Here is a 16,696-nt window from a genome sequence, read left to right as displayed (position 1 = left end):
GTCCACAGAGGGTAGACAGACACTGAAGAAAGAGGCAGGCCACTCAGTTTGGTAGGTGGCAGCTTTAATGAGCAAAGGAATTTAAGAGGCTTGTCTTGGGTGGCCACAAGATGAGTAGATCTTCATACCCATCTGCCAGAATCTTAGAAGTTTATGGAGTGGTTTTAGCAGGATTTAGTCACGTGTACTGCATAGATGGTCTCAACAACCTCTTACTCTCAAGGCTATGTCGTTGGAACAGCTCCTACTAGGCACAGTGGGCAGTGTGTATGTTCCAAGGGAAGGAGAGGGAATGAGGAGCCTGTTGCCTAGGGCAAGCTCTTAAGTCAAGCGGTGGTCACATCTTCTTGATGACCTCTTCCATCAATAACACAAAGTTCAGCCCTAAACTCAAATTCCCTCAAATCTTTACCCAAGAATGAATGCTTCTGGCTGTCTAGGATCTGCAGGACATAACAGAAGAAGCATTTTAAAAACTTAAAAAAATTTTTTTAATCTTTTTATTTATTTTTGAGACAGAGGGAGACAGACCGTGAATGGGGGAGGGGCAGAGAGAGAGGGAGTCACAGAATCTGAAGCAGGCTCCAGGCTCTGAGCTGTCAGCACAGAGTGAGACGTAGGGCTCGAACTCACAGACTATGAGATCATGACCTGAGCTGAAGTCCAATGCTTAACCGACTGAGCCACCTAGAAGCACCTAGTTATTTTAAAAGTTGTTTATTTTTGAGAGAGAAAAAAGAGAGAGAGAGAGAGAGAGCAGGGGAGGGGCAGAGAGCCAGGGACAGAGGATCTGAAGCAGGCTCTGTGCTGACAGCAGATAGCCTGATGTGGGGCTTGAACTCACTAACTGTGAGATCATGACCTGAGCTGAAGTCAGATGCTCAACCAACTGAGCCACTCAGGTGTCCCAAGTTACAGTTATTTTAAATACTTGATATGAAAAAATTAATTTAGAAAGAATAAGAAAATATAACAGGTATAATGAAGATTGGACACGAACTTGTTGAATCCATTCTTAAATATATGCACTTTTGTATTAGCCATAAAGGCTACTTCTAAATAAGTAAAAAAAAAAAAAAAAATTAGTGTATTCATTTGGGTATTTTTCCAAGAGAGATACCTCAAATTTAAGGATTCATATTAAAAAAATGAAAAATGTGTTTCATGTAAATTTAAACAACTAATGTCTGGATACACATATCAAATAAAATAGAATTTAATGTTAAAGCAGTTTGCTATTATTTTTCATTAATTTACAATTTTCTAATGTTTTGGATGCAAAACAAACATAATTTGATCTTAAATGTATACTTGTGCATTTATAAGCACAACAATCATGAATACACATATGTATATACATTCAAATACAAATACACAGATGGAAATACACACAAGCATATCGTTTAGTGTGTAATATGTTGTACATATCTTTAAGTGTACCGTGAGTTTAAGATATGTTTCTCACTTCTTTGATAGAACATATATATATATATATATATCAGGCAAAACAAATTCTTTGTTTCTGATATTTAAAACTTCAGTTCTTCCTATTAGCTTTATGATATAAATATAGTGGAAACCAGTATTAAAATAATTTGTAAAATTGTAGAAATGTCCATTTTCTTCCTTTCAATAGCCACAGGCCAAAAATTACACGTCAATAAAGTGGATTCATGGTTTACCCCTCCAAATGGCCATTCCCCCATCACTTCTTGAGTAATGGAAGACACTGCCCTAACCTTATTCTTTACCTCTGGGTCATGGGATTGCACCTTGGGAATGTAGTTCTGCCAACATGCCCAACTGGCATCTTCACATCATAGAAAGAAACTACCTTATGCAGATTCCCAAATCCATAAAATTTTATCCCAAGTGGAATGCATTTTTAATAAGCAACACTTTGCACAATATTTTTAAAAAATCTGCAAAATTATATCTCATTTGTCTGACTTCAGTTTAAATGGCTACTTCCCCATGAAAATGTTTTAAATATACTCCTCTCCTTTCATAACGTCTTATTTCAAATGACTAGGGTCTCTGTGAAGATGTAATGTAAAATTCATTACTTATCCCTCAATGGCTGTACTATCTGAAATTGAATTTACCCACCAATTTCACTTACTGCTCTTCATTTTTCAGTTTCTTGAATGACAATCTATATTGGTGCTCCTGTTTTAGGGAACTTTTCCTACAATCTTATTAGCACTCAATGTCTGGAAAATTTGTGTCAGGTTGAAAGCTGTATCCTTTTTGTTTTTTTAAAAGTCTTATTTATCTTGAGAGAGCACATGAGTGAGGGACAGGCAGAGAGAAAGAATCCCAAGTAGGTTCCCCATTGTCAGCACACAGCACAACACAGGGCTCGATCTCACAAACCATGAGATCATGATCTGAGCTGAAACCAAGAGTTGGATGCTTAACAAACTGAGTCATCCAGATGCCCTGAAAGTTGTATTCTTAATGACTTCTTTATAATCTCCAAATTGTTTCTGGAATAATCACTTTATAGAAGCTGAACTCCTCCACAGCAAACATTAATAAATTTCAATTACATAGGACCACCTGGGTTGCTCAGTCGTTTAAGTGTCCGACTTCGGCTTAGGTCATGAACTCACAGTTCATGAGTTCAAGCCCCACATCAGGCTCTGTGCTGACAGCTCAGAGCCTGGAGCCTGCTTCGGATTCTGTGTCTCCCTCTCTCTCTCTGTTCCGCCCCCACTGGGGCTCTGCCTCTCTCTCTCTCAAAAATAAATAAAGATTAAAATTTCAAAAATAAATAAGTAAATAAATAAATAAATAAATTACAATTACATAAATATTAACATGATTATATTTCATTTACAGTTGCCATTCACATTATTTACTTAGGAGCAGAAGGTTGGTCATTCTTGTTTGCTACTCTTGTGACTATTTCATAGCTGTGTTTCTACACTGAAGGGGATTATGAATAAACAAATAACCATTTGAATAAACATACAGTTTACATATTTGTGACAAGTTTAAGTGATTTGTGTTCCTTTATAAGGAAAGCAGAGGGTAGACACTCTGGGGTCATAACTCATGAGCATGCAGGGGCTGACCGTAGGGAAACATGCAGCGATTAGTGTAGAAGTGTTCCTCAGCCACAGGCTGGGGTTGTTAAACACTACCACACAAATGTGCAAGAATGACAGTGCCCACAAGGACACAGAGGTGCTCACCAGGACAAGGATGCTTTGGGTGGCTCTCGTCTCAGGGGAGGATCTGGTGGAGAGATTGTTCCTGAGAATGTATTGGACCTGCTGCTTGTGCCTGCTTGCGCAGGATGAAGGCCATGGAGCCACTGGCCCAGATTGTGAGCCCCAAACAGAAACCATCATGGGATAATCCTGATGCTACATACAGTGACGGTACTATATAGCTACTACTTATGCAATAACAGTAGCCATAATCTCTTTTCCTTGTTATGTTTGTGTTGCTCCTTTTTCTGGTCATAAAGAAAAGAACCATAATATTTAGCATCATGTTCAGGACCCAGCAGAGGATGTTGGAGGTGCCCAGGTGCTTCAGAGCTTTCACTTTAAGCCCTGCCCACCTGGAGTCCACAGGACTGATCATGATCACCTGAAAAACAGTCAAGAGGCAGATGGTTCCAATGGCCACATTCCTGCCCACTTTGTGAACATAGAAAACAAGTTTGCATTCAAAATCGCTAAGGGAATGTTCCACGTCCAAACCTACCATGTTTGGGGGATTCCTTTGGAAAAAAATAACTAAGAGATTGGCCACAATCAGGTGCTTGAGAATCAGATCTGTGGACATTGCCCTGCATTCTCTCAAGTGAAGGAAGAGATAATGGCAAAGAAGAGAGAAATTCCCCAGAACCCCAACTATCGTCTGTAATAGAAAGATCAATCTCATTGCCAAATCCCTGTTGGCCTTTCTCCCAGTTCCCGGGGAGCAATAGTCATCTTCTGAGCCAGAGATTCCTGTGTGGGGACGTGAGGCATGATTACATGTGTCATGTCAGCTTGAATTCAATATTTTCTTCTTACTTTAGCTCCCACTTAGAAATAATTGTTTACAATTAACACATTTTAACAGGTTTTCATGTATTGACTGTTAATGTTAGGTACTTTCTACAGAGTGTGATTAATACTAGAAAAGGTGTGTATGTACATCCTGGATTCTTCACAACTTCATGAGAGTGTCAGTATGAGCATTTTCATGGACAAAATAAGGAGCGCTGAGATGGAGAAAGGTTAGTGATTTGTCAGATTCAAAGTTTTTACGGGAATGGGGACATTTGAACCTGACTGGGCTGGTATAATGGCAGTGCCTTTAAGCACAATGCGGTTCTAACAAAGCTAGTTAGATGTATTCTTCAAAATACAGGTGTATATTTAGATGTTTTTGTACATATAATTTTATACTTGGCGTTTTTATATTTTTGTAACAAGTTTCCATTTATGTGTAAATTTTTATTATATAGGCTAAGACCTATTATGAATAAGGTTATAAATATCTTCATAAAATCTAGGTGCACTGATTGTAGTATAATATATATAGTATATTATATATATTATGTATTATATATATATAATATACTATATATTATATATATATAGTATAGTATAGTATAATATATATAGATTGTAGTATAATATATATAGCTCCATGACAAGTTATATTGAAAGAATGCACTACTGGCTGTGGGGATTGGCCACAGAAACACTAATTTGCTTTTATATCAGCAATGAAATGACACCTATCACAAAAATCACTTAATGCTCTATTATGCTCTGAGCTATGGAACTTGAAACACCAATATGTGATAAAGTACTATAGAGTAGAAACTCAGTATCACTAATTTCAAGTTCCAAACCAATGTGTTTAGTAACATAGCTTAAGAAAACACATTGACGGGGCATTTGGGTGGCTCAGTTGGTTAAGCATCCGATTCTTGATTTTGGCTCAGGTCATGATCCCAGGGTTGTGAGATTGAGCCCCACATCAGGCTCTGTGCTGACAATGTGGATCCTGCTTGAGATTCTCTCTCTGCCTCCCTTCCTCTGCCCCTCCTCTACTTATACACTCTCTCTCTCAAATAAATTAATTTAAAAAAAGAAAACACATTGGAAATAAGGCAAGCTTTGTTAAACATGTTTACCTATGACACATATATAAAATGAAATCTCTAAGATGTGAAAACTTGTACATTTTATAAATTGAAATTTCAGAGCTTGTGATTGATATGATAATATTTTTAAAATTTTTTTAAACGTTTTTATTTTATTTTTGAGACAGAGAGAGACACAGCATGAGCAGGGGAGGGGCAGAGAGAGAGAGGGAGACACAGAATCCGAAGCAGACTTCAGGCTCTGAGCTGTCAGCACAGAACTCAACATGGGGCTCCAACTCACAGACCGTGAGATCATGACCTGAGCTGACGTTGGACGCTTAACCGACTGAGCCACCCAGGTGCCCTGATATGATAAAATTTTAAAAAGGAGAATTGCTCACAAGATAGTTTTGTGTCTAATGGCCATCTGAAATCCATTTCGTAATATTGTCATTTCTTTAAGTGCTCCTCCCCTAATTCAAAGATGGAAAAATAGTCTTACTAACATCAACAGATCATGGATGTTTTCAATAGGAAAAAATTAATGTCTCTACTAATCACGTCACACACCCTGAGTTAGAGAAACATTTCTCCTCCAGCCATTGTCATTCATATGCACTGCTTCTGCAAAGGATTTGATAATTCTGTAGATTTTTTCTAGCATTTATTAACCATGGGGGTATTATAGGCACCTGTAGTAATCCTGACCCACACTAGTAAGGTAGCCTGACTGCAGATCTATTTTAGAACTACAGCCATGATTCACATTAAAAGTCACATTTCATAATCACTTGGATTAAACACCAACGGTCACTGTCAGGGTTATACTAAATCACATCAGGAACCATCAGGGATTGGTGAAAGTCTAGGACCCTGTCTCTACCAATTCAACTCAAGCATCAGAATTATTCCTCCTTCCTGTGTGTCTTTGGCACTGGACCAGGCTGAAACCCAGAAGCGTCATTTTGTTTCCCCAATATGATCACTTACCTAGACTCCTGATACCCCTCTTTGCTTGCAGACTCTGTCCCCTTAGAGTGAAATAGAAATATTCACTGGAGTCTCTCTGGCTGTCAGGACAGGGGGGTTAACACGATGGTCACCACAGCTAGTATCATGTGAGAGAGAGGTTAAGCTGCGAGACCACTAGATATGGGCTTGCGGTTCTGTGATGTCGCTTCCCTATGGAACTGCAATTTTCTCTTCAACTGTATCCACAGTGACAGTACAGGTTTGGGGGTGACAAACTTTTTTTCCCAATTATTAATTGCTGAAAACAACAGCAGGTTTCTATTTATCATCTCCAAAGAGACCTTTGCAAGTATTTGGAGGGCTCTTTCTTCTCCTTGATCCCTGGAGGCAGACAGGGTCTCGTAGGGAGGAAGGAGGAAATACTGAAGTCTGACACGTGTGGGACTAGCCATGAAATACGTGTGTCTTGTCACGACCGGCGCGACAAACACCGAGATCAGGGTCCTAAGGGTAGGGGAATGTAAGAAAGAAAAGAGAAGCCAGTTTGGGAACAGGAGGGTCCCCTGGACTGATGGCCCAAGTGACGACTTTATTGTTGCGGTACACAATCTTTTATATCAAGATTCTTATGGGTCAGGCCATTCTAAGAATAAACAGGTTTCGCATGATCGCTGCCAACCAAAACATTTAGTTCCGTGTACATTGTGAACTTTCTAAATGGGTCACCGCAAGACCCTGTTGATAGATTGCTAGCGAAGCACAGTTCCCATGTTTGTTCCTATTTGACCCGGGGTAGAAAGGGGTGACATTACTGCCAACACCCACAGACCACAGGCTTCAGGAATTAGATCTCAGCCTTGGCAAGGCTTTCGTATGCCTTTGTAAGTGGTGGAACGGAAAGGGGAACCACCGGGTTGGCTGAATCAACAGGGAGCGGTTGCTCAACCCAGTCTTAGCCTGGCACCAGGGTCCGGCCTCCCACAGTGTCTCACTGAATTCTCTGTTCCCTTGAAAAGTTTTTCTTCCCCAAATAAATTATTTCTAGTCTTCGGGCCAGATATATTGCAAAATATAGTGTACCAATATTCACCATTTCTCCCACCCATGTAATATAGGAAATCTAAACAGAGTAATAACTGTAGAGGGGCACCTGGGAGGCTCAGTTGGTTAAGCGTCCCACCCTTGATCTCAGGGTCCTTAGTTCAAGCCCTGCATTGAGCTCCGTGATGGGTGTGAAGCCTACTTATTTAAATAATAATAATAATAATAATAATAATAACAACAACAACCATAGAAACACACAAGTTAATGAGCCTCTCACCAATGAAAGCGTGCTTTTTTCAGACAGGGTTAGATAATTAAAATTTGTTTAACATTTATTTATTTTTGAAAGACAGAGAGAGATAGAGCACTACTGGGGGAGGGGCAGAGAGAGAGACACACACAGAATCCGAAGCAGGCTCCAGGCTCCAAGGTGTCAGCACAGAGCCCGACGCAGGGCTTGAACTCATGAACTGTGATGAACCTGAGATGAAGCTGGATGCTTAACCAACTGAACCACCCAGGCGCCCCTGGGATCAGATAATTTAAAGAGATAATTTTACAATCCTTTAATTAGCATATAAGCAAATATTATTTCCTTAATCCAAGAGCATTGAATGGTTACGTTGGTCCTCAAGCTTTATTATCTTTTTAATTTTTTAAATATTTATTTATTTTTGAGAGACAGAAAGACAGAGCATGAATGGGAGTAGAACAGTGAGAATAAGACACAGAATCTGAAGCAGGCTCCAGGCTCTGAGCTGTCAGCACAGAGCCAGACGCAGGGCTCAAATTCATGAACCGTGAGATCATGACCTGGGCCGAAGTCGGATGCAAAACTGAGCCACGCAGGCGCCCCTCAAACCTTATTTATTTATTTTATTTACTTATTTTTTTAACGTTTTATTTATTTATTTATTTATTTATTTATTGAGAGACAGAGCATGAACGGGGGAGGGGAGAGAGAGAGGGAGACGCAGAATCCGAAGCAGGCTCCAGGCTTTGAGCTGTCAGCACAGAGCCCAAGGCGGGGCTCAGACCCACAAACCGCGAGATCATGACCTGAGCTGAACCGACTGAGCCACCCAGGCGCCCCTATTTTTTTTAATGTTTTTTGCTGAATGTTTAGTAATGAGCCTGATTGCTTTCATAATTGATTTTAAAAATATGAGTCCAAATTAATCCTTTTGTTTTTCCTTCAAACAAATCCACAATAGGATCTAGTTCCTCTATCTAAAGCCCCTACTTTCCAAGTGTGGGATTAGAATCCTGATGGTGCTCAGTTTCTCGTCTACATGTGCTTTCCAGCCTTCCACACAGATGCAAACGCACACATGTGTTCACACACAGACAAATGCAGTCACACGCGCTCACTTACTTGAACACATATACACTCACACTTTCTGTAACAAACTCTCACTCATCCCAAACTCACTATATATAAATACACACACTGTATATACACATATGCACAGTGTGTCATACACACTATGACACACACAAGCTCACACAGCTCACTCATATTCATAAAGTAACAGTCACACCATCAACACAGATATTCGTATCTCAGAAAGGTATTCACATGTGAAAGAATCATGATATGTTCCGACCTTCTGGAGGTACAGGAAGGGAGGCCGTGTTTTACTCTTTCCATCTCTGAACAACCTACAAAGATATTCAGAATGTGCAACATTAGAAATTGCTGTGAGCATTACTACTTCATGTCAAGGTGCATAGCAGGAAAGGTGAAATGTTGGGGGAGTGGCTGTGTGTGTGTGTGTGTGTGTGTGTGTGAGAGAGAGAGAGAGAGCACACACAGATATTTTAATTTTTTTTAATGTTTATTCATTTTTGAGAGAGAGAAAGAGAGCATGAGCAGGGGAGGGGCAGAGAGAGACACACACACAGTATCCGAAGTAGGCTCCAGGCTCCAAGCTGTCAGCACAGAGCCCCAAGTGGGGTTCGAACTCATGAACCATGAGATCATGACCGGAGCTGAAGTCAGATGCTTAACTGACTGAGCTACCCAGGCGCCCCAAGAGTGCATACAAGGTAAAATGAAGACGCAGGGAAAAGGCATACAGGTAGGGTGCAGACAGCATGGGGAGTGAAGAGAGGGAGAGCTCAGGGGTACCAGGAAATATCATCAAAAAAGTGAAATGTGATCACTGATTGCCCCATGAGCTGGCCCCCAGGCACTCAGAGGCTCCTCACCTGCTCCCCCGTCCTTGGAATGTGGGTTCCACTTGCCTTTCCCACTCCCAGAGGCTGCTCCAAGGACACAGCCTTGAGATGGTGACATGGTGTGGAGAACACCTACATGGTGTGCATGAGCCTGGTTAAGTCTTCTCTCTCTATCAACTTTAAGACTGGACAGGCAGGTATAGGGATCTGCTCACTGTGCCACTGCCCAAGACAAGCCTCCTATGTAAGTTCCCTTTACTTATTAAACTGCCACCTACCAATGTGGAGTGGCCTGCCTCTTTCTTCCTCTCTCCCTGACCTCCATGTATAGAGGCCAGTTTCTGAGAACATCTGGGAAGCTGCAGAGAAGGGTACAAACCAACCATAGGGAGAGAGAGGAAAGAGGGGTAAAAGGAACAAGTGGGTTCAAGTAACTGAGAAGCTAAACAGAAAGATTTATTGGCACAAGGGGTCTAGAGTGAAAGGAAGTTAAGGGTACTAGAGAACTTGTGGACTTGGTGGATGGATGATGGAGAAGGTCATGGGGATGAAGGGGCCACTAAGGATGGAATAATAATGGCGGGAGGTGGTTAAAGTGCAGGAGTAGGTAAAAGGTACGTTATAGTTATTGTCTGTGAGAAGTCAGATAATATGACAAATGAAGGGGTATATCCATTGGGGCCTTCAGTTCATAGGAGTAGTTGATGAAAGTAGAGATGCAGGGTGGAGGGAGAGATGGAACTTGAGGGTTGGGAGTGGGTACAAAGAGGCAAAATGGGAGCAGAGTGCTGCTGGAAGCTGGGAAGGATGGTGGGAATCTTGAGCTAAAGGGACCAGGAGAAGTGGGTAGGGATTGTAGGGTAGGCACAAGGCATGGAAGTCATGGGGAAAATGAGGCAATCCAATGGTTAAGGGCTGAGGAGGCCTAGGGCCACAGGGGACATGGGAAATGGCCTGAGATAATTGGAACAGGAGGGTAAATTTAGGGACAGGAAGAAGGAGGGAATGGAGGCTGGTGCATTCAAGGGGGATGGAAAGTAAAGAGCATTTGTGTGTGGTCGTTGAAACGTGGGGATAGAACTTTTGAAGATTTTGAGGTTATAAAGTTCACAAGATGGAGATAGGGGTTAGTTGTAAACAATCTAGGAGTGTTGGAATGGTGGGGGTGTCTATGGTAGTTTTAGGGGAGGGCTGCAGTTCATGAGGGTGGAGGTCACTGAGGAAGAGCTAGGTGCAAAATGCAGGCTGTTGTAATGAAAGTCACAAGGGCAATTTGGAAGTCAACAGTTCAGTGCCATTCATTATTTCCCTCGTAGAGGACTGAGTCACAACTTAATCATAAATAGATTCTAATTTCAGCTCATTAGGCCAAAAAAGTGCCTATATAAAATACCCCTAAAATACTTTTTAAGATTTTATTTTTATTTTTAGGCAATCTTTACACCCAGTGTGGGGCTCAAACTCACAACCCCGAGATCAAGAGTTGCATGCTCTACTGATAGAGCCAGCCAGGTGCCCCCCACCCCCAAACCACCAAAATACTTTAAATTGAACATAGAGTAGATGTCTGCATGTGGGACTTGGGGTGCACAATGGCCCAGCCATCTTGTTCTTCTTTCAGAATAACAAGTATATAGGATGTGAGCTAGGTGGCAGGAGGGGCTGTTAACTGGTACTGGGTGTTCAGTGAAAGAAAGAGGTGCCTGGATATCCTCCACCCAACTTGGCCTAGGTCTTGAGGTTTTGTGCTGAAATAGGGCATAATGAAAACCTCTTTAATGTTTCCAAAGTATAATATATATCTTATTCACAAAGTCAGACATAGTGAGACAGATCTTAAATAAATTATTTCTCTCCAGTTTTATTGAGGTCTCACAAACCAAAATGTTTATATTTTAAGTGGACAACATAATGTTTTGGTAGATGTATACACTGTGAAGTGATTAATGAAATAAAATTAATTAACAAATCAATCACCACACACAGTTACCTTTTGTGTGTGTGTGTGTGTGTGTGTGTGTGTGTGTAGGGAGAACACTAAAGATCTACTCTCTTAGCAAAGTTTAAATATATATTTAAATATATTGAGTTTAACTCTTTTTTTATTTTTATTTATTTTTAATTTTTTTTTTAAAAATTTTTTAACGTTTATTTATTTTTGAGACAGAGAGAGATAGAGCATGAACAGGGGAGGGTCAGAGAGAGAGGGAGCCACAGAATCTGAAACAGGCTCCAGGCTCTGAGCTGTCAGCACAGAGCCCGACACGGGGCTCGAACCCACGGACTGTGAGATCGTGACCTGAGCTGAAGTCGAACGCTTAGCCGACTGAGCCACCCAGGCGCCCCGAGTTTAACTCTTTAGGGTTCCACAAATAAGGGATATCATGCAGTGCTTCTCTTTGTGTATCTGCCTTATTTTACTGAGCATAATGTTCTACAGGTTCATCCATGTTGTTTCTGGATTTAACATCAAAAGGAACAAAAGCAAAAATAAATACTTTTACTTCAAAGTAAAAAGCTCCTGCACAGCAGAGGAAACCATCAACAAAATGAAAAGGCGACCTACTGAATGGAAGAAAATATTTGCAAACTGTATACCTGATAAGAGATTAGTATCAAAAAAATATAAGGAACACATATAACTCAATAGCAAAAAACAACAACTACTACCACAAACACCAACAAGAACAACAAAAAGAAACAAGCAATCTGATTTAAAAAGGGACAGAGGATCTGAATAGATATTTTTCCAAAGAAGACATACAGATGGGCAACAGGTACACGAAAAGTGCTCAGGATTATAAATCATCAGGAAAATGCAAATTAAAACCACAATGAGATATCACCTCCCACCCATTAGAATGGCTATTAGTAAAAAGATGAGAAATAACAAGTGTTGATGAGGATGCACAGAAAAGGAAACCCTCGTGCACTGTTGGTGGGAATGTAAACTGGTACAGCCACTATGGAAAATGGTATGGTGGTTCCTCAGAAAATTAAAACTGAAGCTACCATATCCTGCAGTTCCACCTCTGGGTATTTATCCAAAGGAAACAAAAATACTAACTCAAGAAGATATATGCACTCCTGTGTTCACTGCAGCATTATTTACACTAGCAAAGACATGTAAACAACCTAAGGGTCCATCAATGAATGAATGGATAAAGAAGATGTAGTATATTTGTGAATATTATTTGGCCATAAAAAAGAAAGAAACCTTGCCATTTGTGACAAAATGGATGGACTTTGAGGGAATTATGCTAAGTGAAATAAGTCAGACAAAGACAAACACCATATAATCTCATTTATATCTGGAATCTAAAACAAACATACTAACAAACAAAACCTGAACTCATAAATCCAGAGAATAGATCAGTGATTGCCAGAGACAAGGGTGAAATGGGAGAAGGTGGTTGAAAGGTACAGACTTCCATCTATAAAATAAATAAGTCCCAAAGATATCATATAGAGCATATAAACAAAAACAAATTGAGTGAAAGTTAATCTACTAGTGTTGGATTGCCATCATATTGTCCAGGTAGAGACAGATGTATTAAATAACTACATTCTGACTAGTTTTTTAAAATGTTTATTTATTTTTGAGAGAGAGAGAGAGAGAGAGCACAAGTTGGGGAGGGGCAGAGAGAGAGAAAATGACAGAAGTTCTAAAGCAGGCTCTATGCTGAAAGCATAGAGCCTGATTCTGACTAGTTTTTTAAAGTACACTATAATTTCTAGGTTAAAAACTAAGAAATACTGAATGTATGACTTCCAAGATAAGAGAGGTACAACGTAGAATTATTTAAAATTAATGCAGAAGAAGTTAGAACTGGCAAACTAAGAATGGACTGTAGGCATAATGAAGAACATAGTATAAATTGATAAATGCAATCTGAAATATATTTAATATGATACTGAACATAAGAGACTAATCTCATTCAAGTCAAACACATTTTACTATATACAGCTGAGTATTTTTCAAGAGATAAAGTTAAATATAAGGATTAAAATAGAAAAAAGAAAAACATATTCTATATAATTTTCCCAGTAATTACACATACTCCAAAAAAGGGGGGACAAAATATAGAGTTATTTTAAAAAATGGATACAGGGGCACCTGGGTGGCTCAGTTGGTTGAGCATCTGACTCTAGTTTTTGGCTTAGGTCATGATCTCAGTTGTGGGATGGAGCCCCACCTCCAGCTCCACACCAAGCTTGGAGCCTGCTTAAGATTCTCTGTCTCCCTCTCCCTCCACCCCTCTCCCTCACTCACGTGCTCACTCTCTCTCTCTAAAATAATGTTTAAAACATGATACAGAATAAGTTAATGGAGAAAGGATAAGAAAATAGAACAGGTGTAATGAGCATATAAAAAGCTGATAAATCCAATTCTGGATATATGCACTCTTATACTAACCATAAAAGGCTAATTACAACTAATAAAGTCAAACATTTTCTTACTACATTCAATTGGTTTCATTTTCCAGAGATATAGGTAAGACATAAGGATTAAAATAGAAAAATTAAAAATGTATTCTATATAACTTCTACCAATTAAACCACTAGGATGGAGAGATCAGATAATATACAATTTACAGTTAAAACATATTATTATAATGAGTATTATATTTATTCCTCAATTTAGTTTTCCAATATTACTGACAGAAAAAATGACTTATATGAGCATATATGTACATATATACACATATACAAACTCATACACATATATATACACAAATATAAACATAGATATGTTATATCTATCCATCTACATACTGCTTGTGGTTCTAATGTATGGTAAATATTTCTGTGTTTCACATGAGCTAAAAAAGTATGCATTTCTCTATTTTTTGTGGCAAAGAGGTCAATATATATCCATTAGATCAAACTAATTCTTCTGTTTTTCAAATTATGAATCATTAATATTTACATCAACTTTATAAGTACAGAGACAGCTACATTAAAATATTTCCTAAAGTTAAGAAAATGTCCATTTTCATCTTTTGACAACCTCACTCAAAAACCCCAAATAAACAAAACGGATCCATGACTTATTCTTCCAATGGCTACTCCCCCACTACTCAAGTTCAATGAAAGTCCCCTAAATAAAGTTATTTCCTTACCCAAGAAAGTGCACCATGGAGACTGTTTCTTGCCAACATGCCTTCATGGCATCTTTGCATAATAGATCAAGATCAAACCTCCACAGACCCCCAAATCTATGCATTTTTATCCCAGACAACATGTGTTTTTTTAAGAGTCAACACTCAGTTGAATATTTTTTTAAAAACCAGCAAAACTTATTTTGTGTTTTCCTTGTCCTATACCAGGTCAGTGTGGCCCTTCTATAAGAAAATGCTTAAGTCTCCCTTCTAAACATCAGACTTCAAATGATTAACACCTCTAGAAGAGTGTGACATACCAAACTCATACTTGGCCTGTGATGCCTCCATTCTCTGAAAACGAATTTACTCTTCAGCTTAACTCCGGGTTATCCATTATTCTGCGGAAGTTTTTGTTGTCTTCAGTATATTAAATGACCATGTCAAATGGTGTCCCTAGTTTAGGGAATTTGTCATAGAATCCCATGACTAGTTAATTTTGCAGAAAATTTATTATGTCACATTGAAAGTTACATGCTCAATGACTTCATAATCTCCAGATTGTTTCAGGAACTGCTGTTTTAATAGTACATGGGTTTCAAACTCCCTCACTTCAAATATTAAGACATTTATATTATATAGCATTTATATGATAATCATATAATATTTCATTTATAATTGCATTTCACTTATTCATTTCACAGCAGAAGCCTAGTCTGTGTTATCACCCTCTTGTAATATGACGGTTTCAGGATTGTGGTTAAACCATCAAATGAATTAATGAATAAAAAAACTAATTGTTGTGGATATGCATATTATTTACACATTTATGATAAATTTAAGCAATTTTGTATTTCTTTTCTTGACAAAGCAGAACCGGGACAATCTAGAGTCATGGCTCATGAGGATGTAGGGACTTACAGTTGGAAAACGTGCGGTGATTAGTGTAGTGGTGTTCATCAGCCACCAACTGGGATTGTCAAAAATCACTGAACAATTGTGAGAGATGAAGGAGAGAATGCACAAAAATACAAAGGTGATGACGAGGATAAGGATGCTTTGGGTGGCTGTAGACTCAGGGGAGGATCTGGTGGAGAGATTGTTGCTGTGAATGTATTGGACTTGCTGTTTGTGCCTGTGCAGGATTAAGAGCATGGAGCTGTTGGCCCAGATCATGAGCCCCAAACAGAAACCATCATGGAATAATACTGATGCTAAATGCAGTAACTGTGCTATGTAGTCAGGACCTCTAGAATAACAATAGCCATAACTCTTTGCCTTTGTGACATTTTGGTTGCTCCACTTGCCAGTTATGTACATAGGAATGATAATACTAAACATAATGTTCAGGATCCAACAGAGGATGTTGGAGCTGCCCAGGTACTTGGAAGCTTTCACTTTTAGCCCTCCCCACCTGGAATCCCTGGGACTGATGATGATCATCTGGAAGAGGCTCAAGAGGCAGACAGTGCCAATGGACACATTCCTGCACACTCTGTGAACATAGAAAACAAATTTGCATCTAATATCATTGAGGAATTCTTTTAGTCCCCGAACTGCCATCATGTGGGGGACTCCTTTAGAGAGAATGACCAAGGAGTTGGCTATAGTCAAGTGCTTGAGAATCAAATCTGTGGACCTGAACCCCCATCCCGTTAGAGAAAGTAAGAGATAATGGTAAAGAAGATAAAAATTCCCCAGAAGTCCAACTATAGTTTGTAATAAGAAGATCATTACCATTACCAAATCAATGGCGGTCATTCTTCAAAATCCCAAGGAGTGAAATTCTTCTTCTGAGCCAGGTTCCTGCATGGGAACAGGAGGCGTGAGGCACATGTCATGTTGGCTGGAATTCAATGTTCCCCACTAATTTTAGTTCATACTTAGAAATATCTACTCAATGATTCTTATTACGCGTTTTTAAGAGTTGAATACATCACCTTTGAAAAGCTCTCACGAAATACAAGTCACTCCAATGAGGCCATACCTATAATAAATTCTGTGTTCTTCATAACTCCATGAGACAGGCAATAGCGTTATTTCTATTGGAAAAATAGGGAGGACTTGGACAGATAAAGTTTAATGATTTCTCTAAATGTAAGCCATATTATGGGCAAAGGGTGGACTTGGCTTGGCTGGTAAAAAGACAATGAGTTAAAAGAATTTTTTAATGTTTATTTATTTTTGAGAGAGAGAGAGAGAGAGAGCGAGTGGGGGAGAGGCAGAGAGGGAGACACAGAATCTGAAACAGGCTCCAGGCTCCAAACCATCAGCACAGAGCCCGACCCGGGGCTCA

At 39.4% G+C, this 16,696-nt stretch overlaps 2 protein-coding genes across 2 annotated transcripts; both read right to left on the bottom strand.

Moving 5' to 3' along the window:
* Positions 1-2,999: 2,999 nt before the first annotated feature.
* On the bottom strand, positions 3,000-5,765 carry LOC144614666 (vomeronasal type-1 receptor 4-like). The gene is given in 3 exon segments (XM_078439214.1): positions 3,000-3,293; positions 3,295-3,968; positions 5,672-5,765. Coding segments are annotated over 3 exon segments (1,062 nt in total).
* A 9,454-nt stretch (positions 5,766-15,219) lies between these two features.
* On the bottom strand, positions 15,220-16,161 carry LOC144614681 (vomeronasal type-1 receptor 4-like). Its single transcript, XM_078439247.1, has one exon. The coding sequence runs from the start codon at positions 16,159-16,161 to the stop codon at positions 15,220-15,222; it is 942 nt and encodes a 313-aa protein (XP_078295373.1).
* Positions 16,162-16,696: the final 535 nt, after the last annotated feature.

The sequence above is a fragment of the Panthera onca genome, chromosome E2, assembly GCF_046562875.1.
Source record: "Panthera onca isolate mPanOnc1 chromosome E2, mPanOnc1 haplotype 2, whole genome shotgun sequence".
In the NCBI taxonomy this organism is placed as follows: Eukaryota; Metazoa; Chordata; class Mammalia; order Carnivora; family Felidae; genus Panthera; species Panthera onca.
The sequence above is the reverse complement of the archived record's forward strand: the minus strand, read 5'-3'. Positions and strand labels throughout refer to the sequence as shown.

What these genes read in the sequence shown, in the direction of transcription:
- LOC144614681 (XM_078439247.1), bottom strand. Translation starts at nt 16,161, where the DNA reads ATGACCGCCATTGATTTGGTAATGGTAATGATCTTCTTATTACAAACT.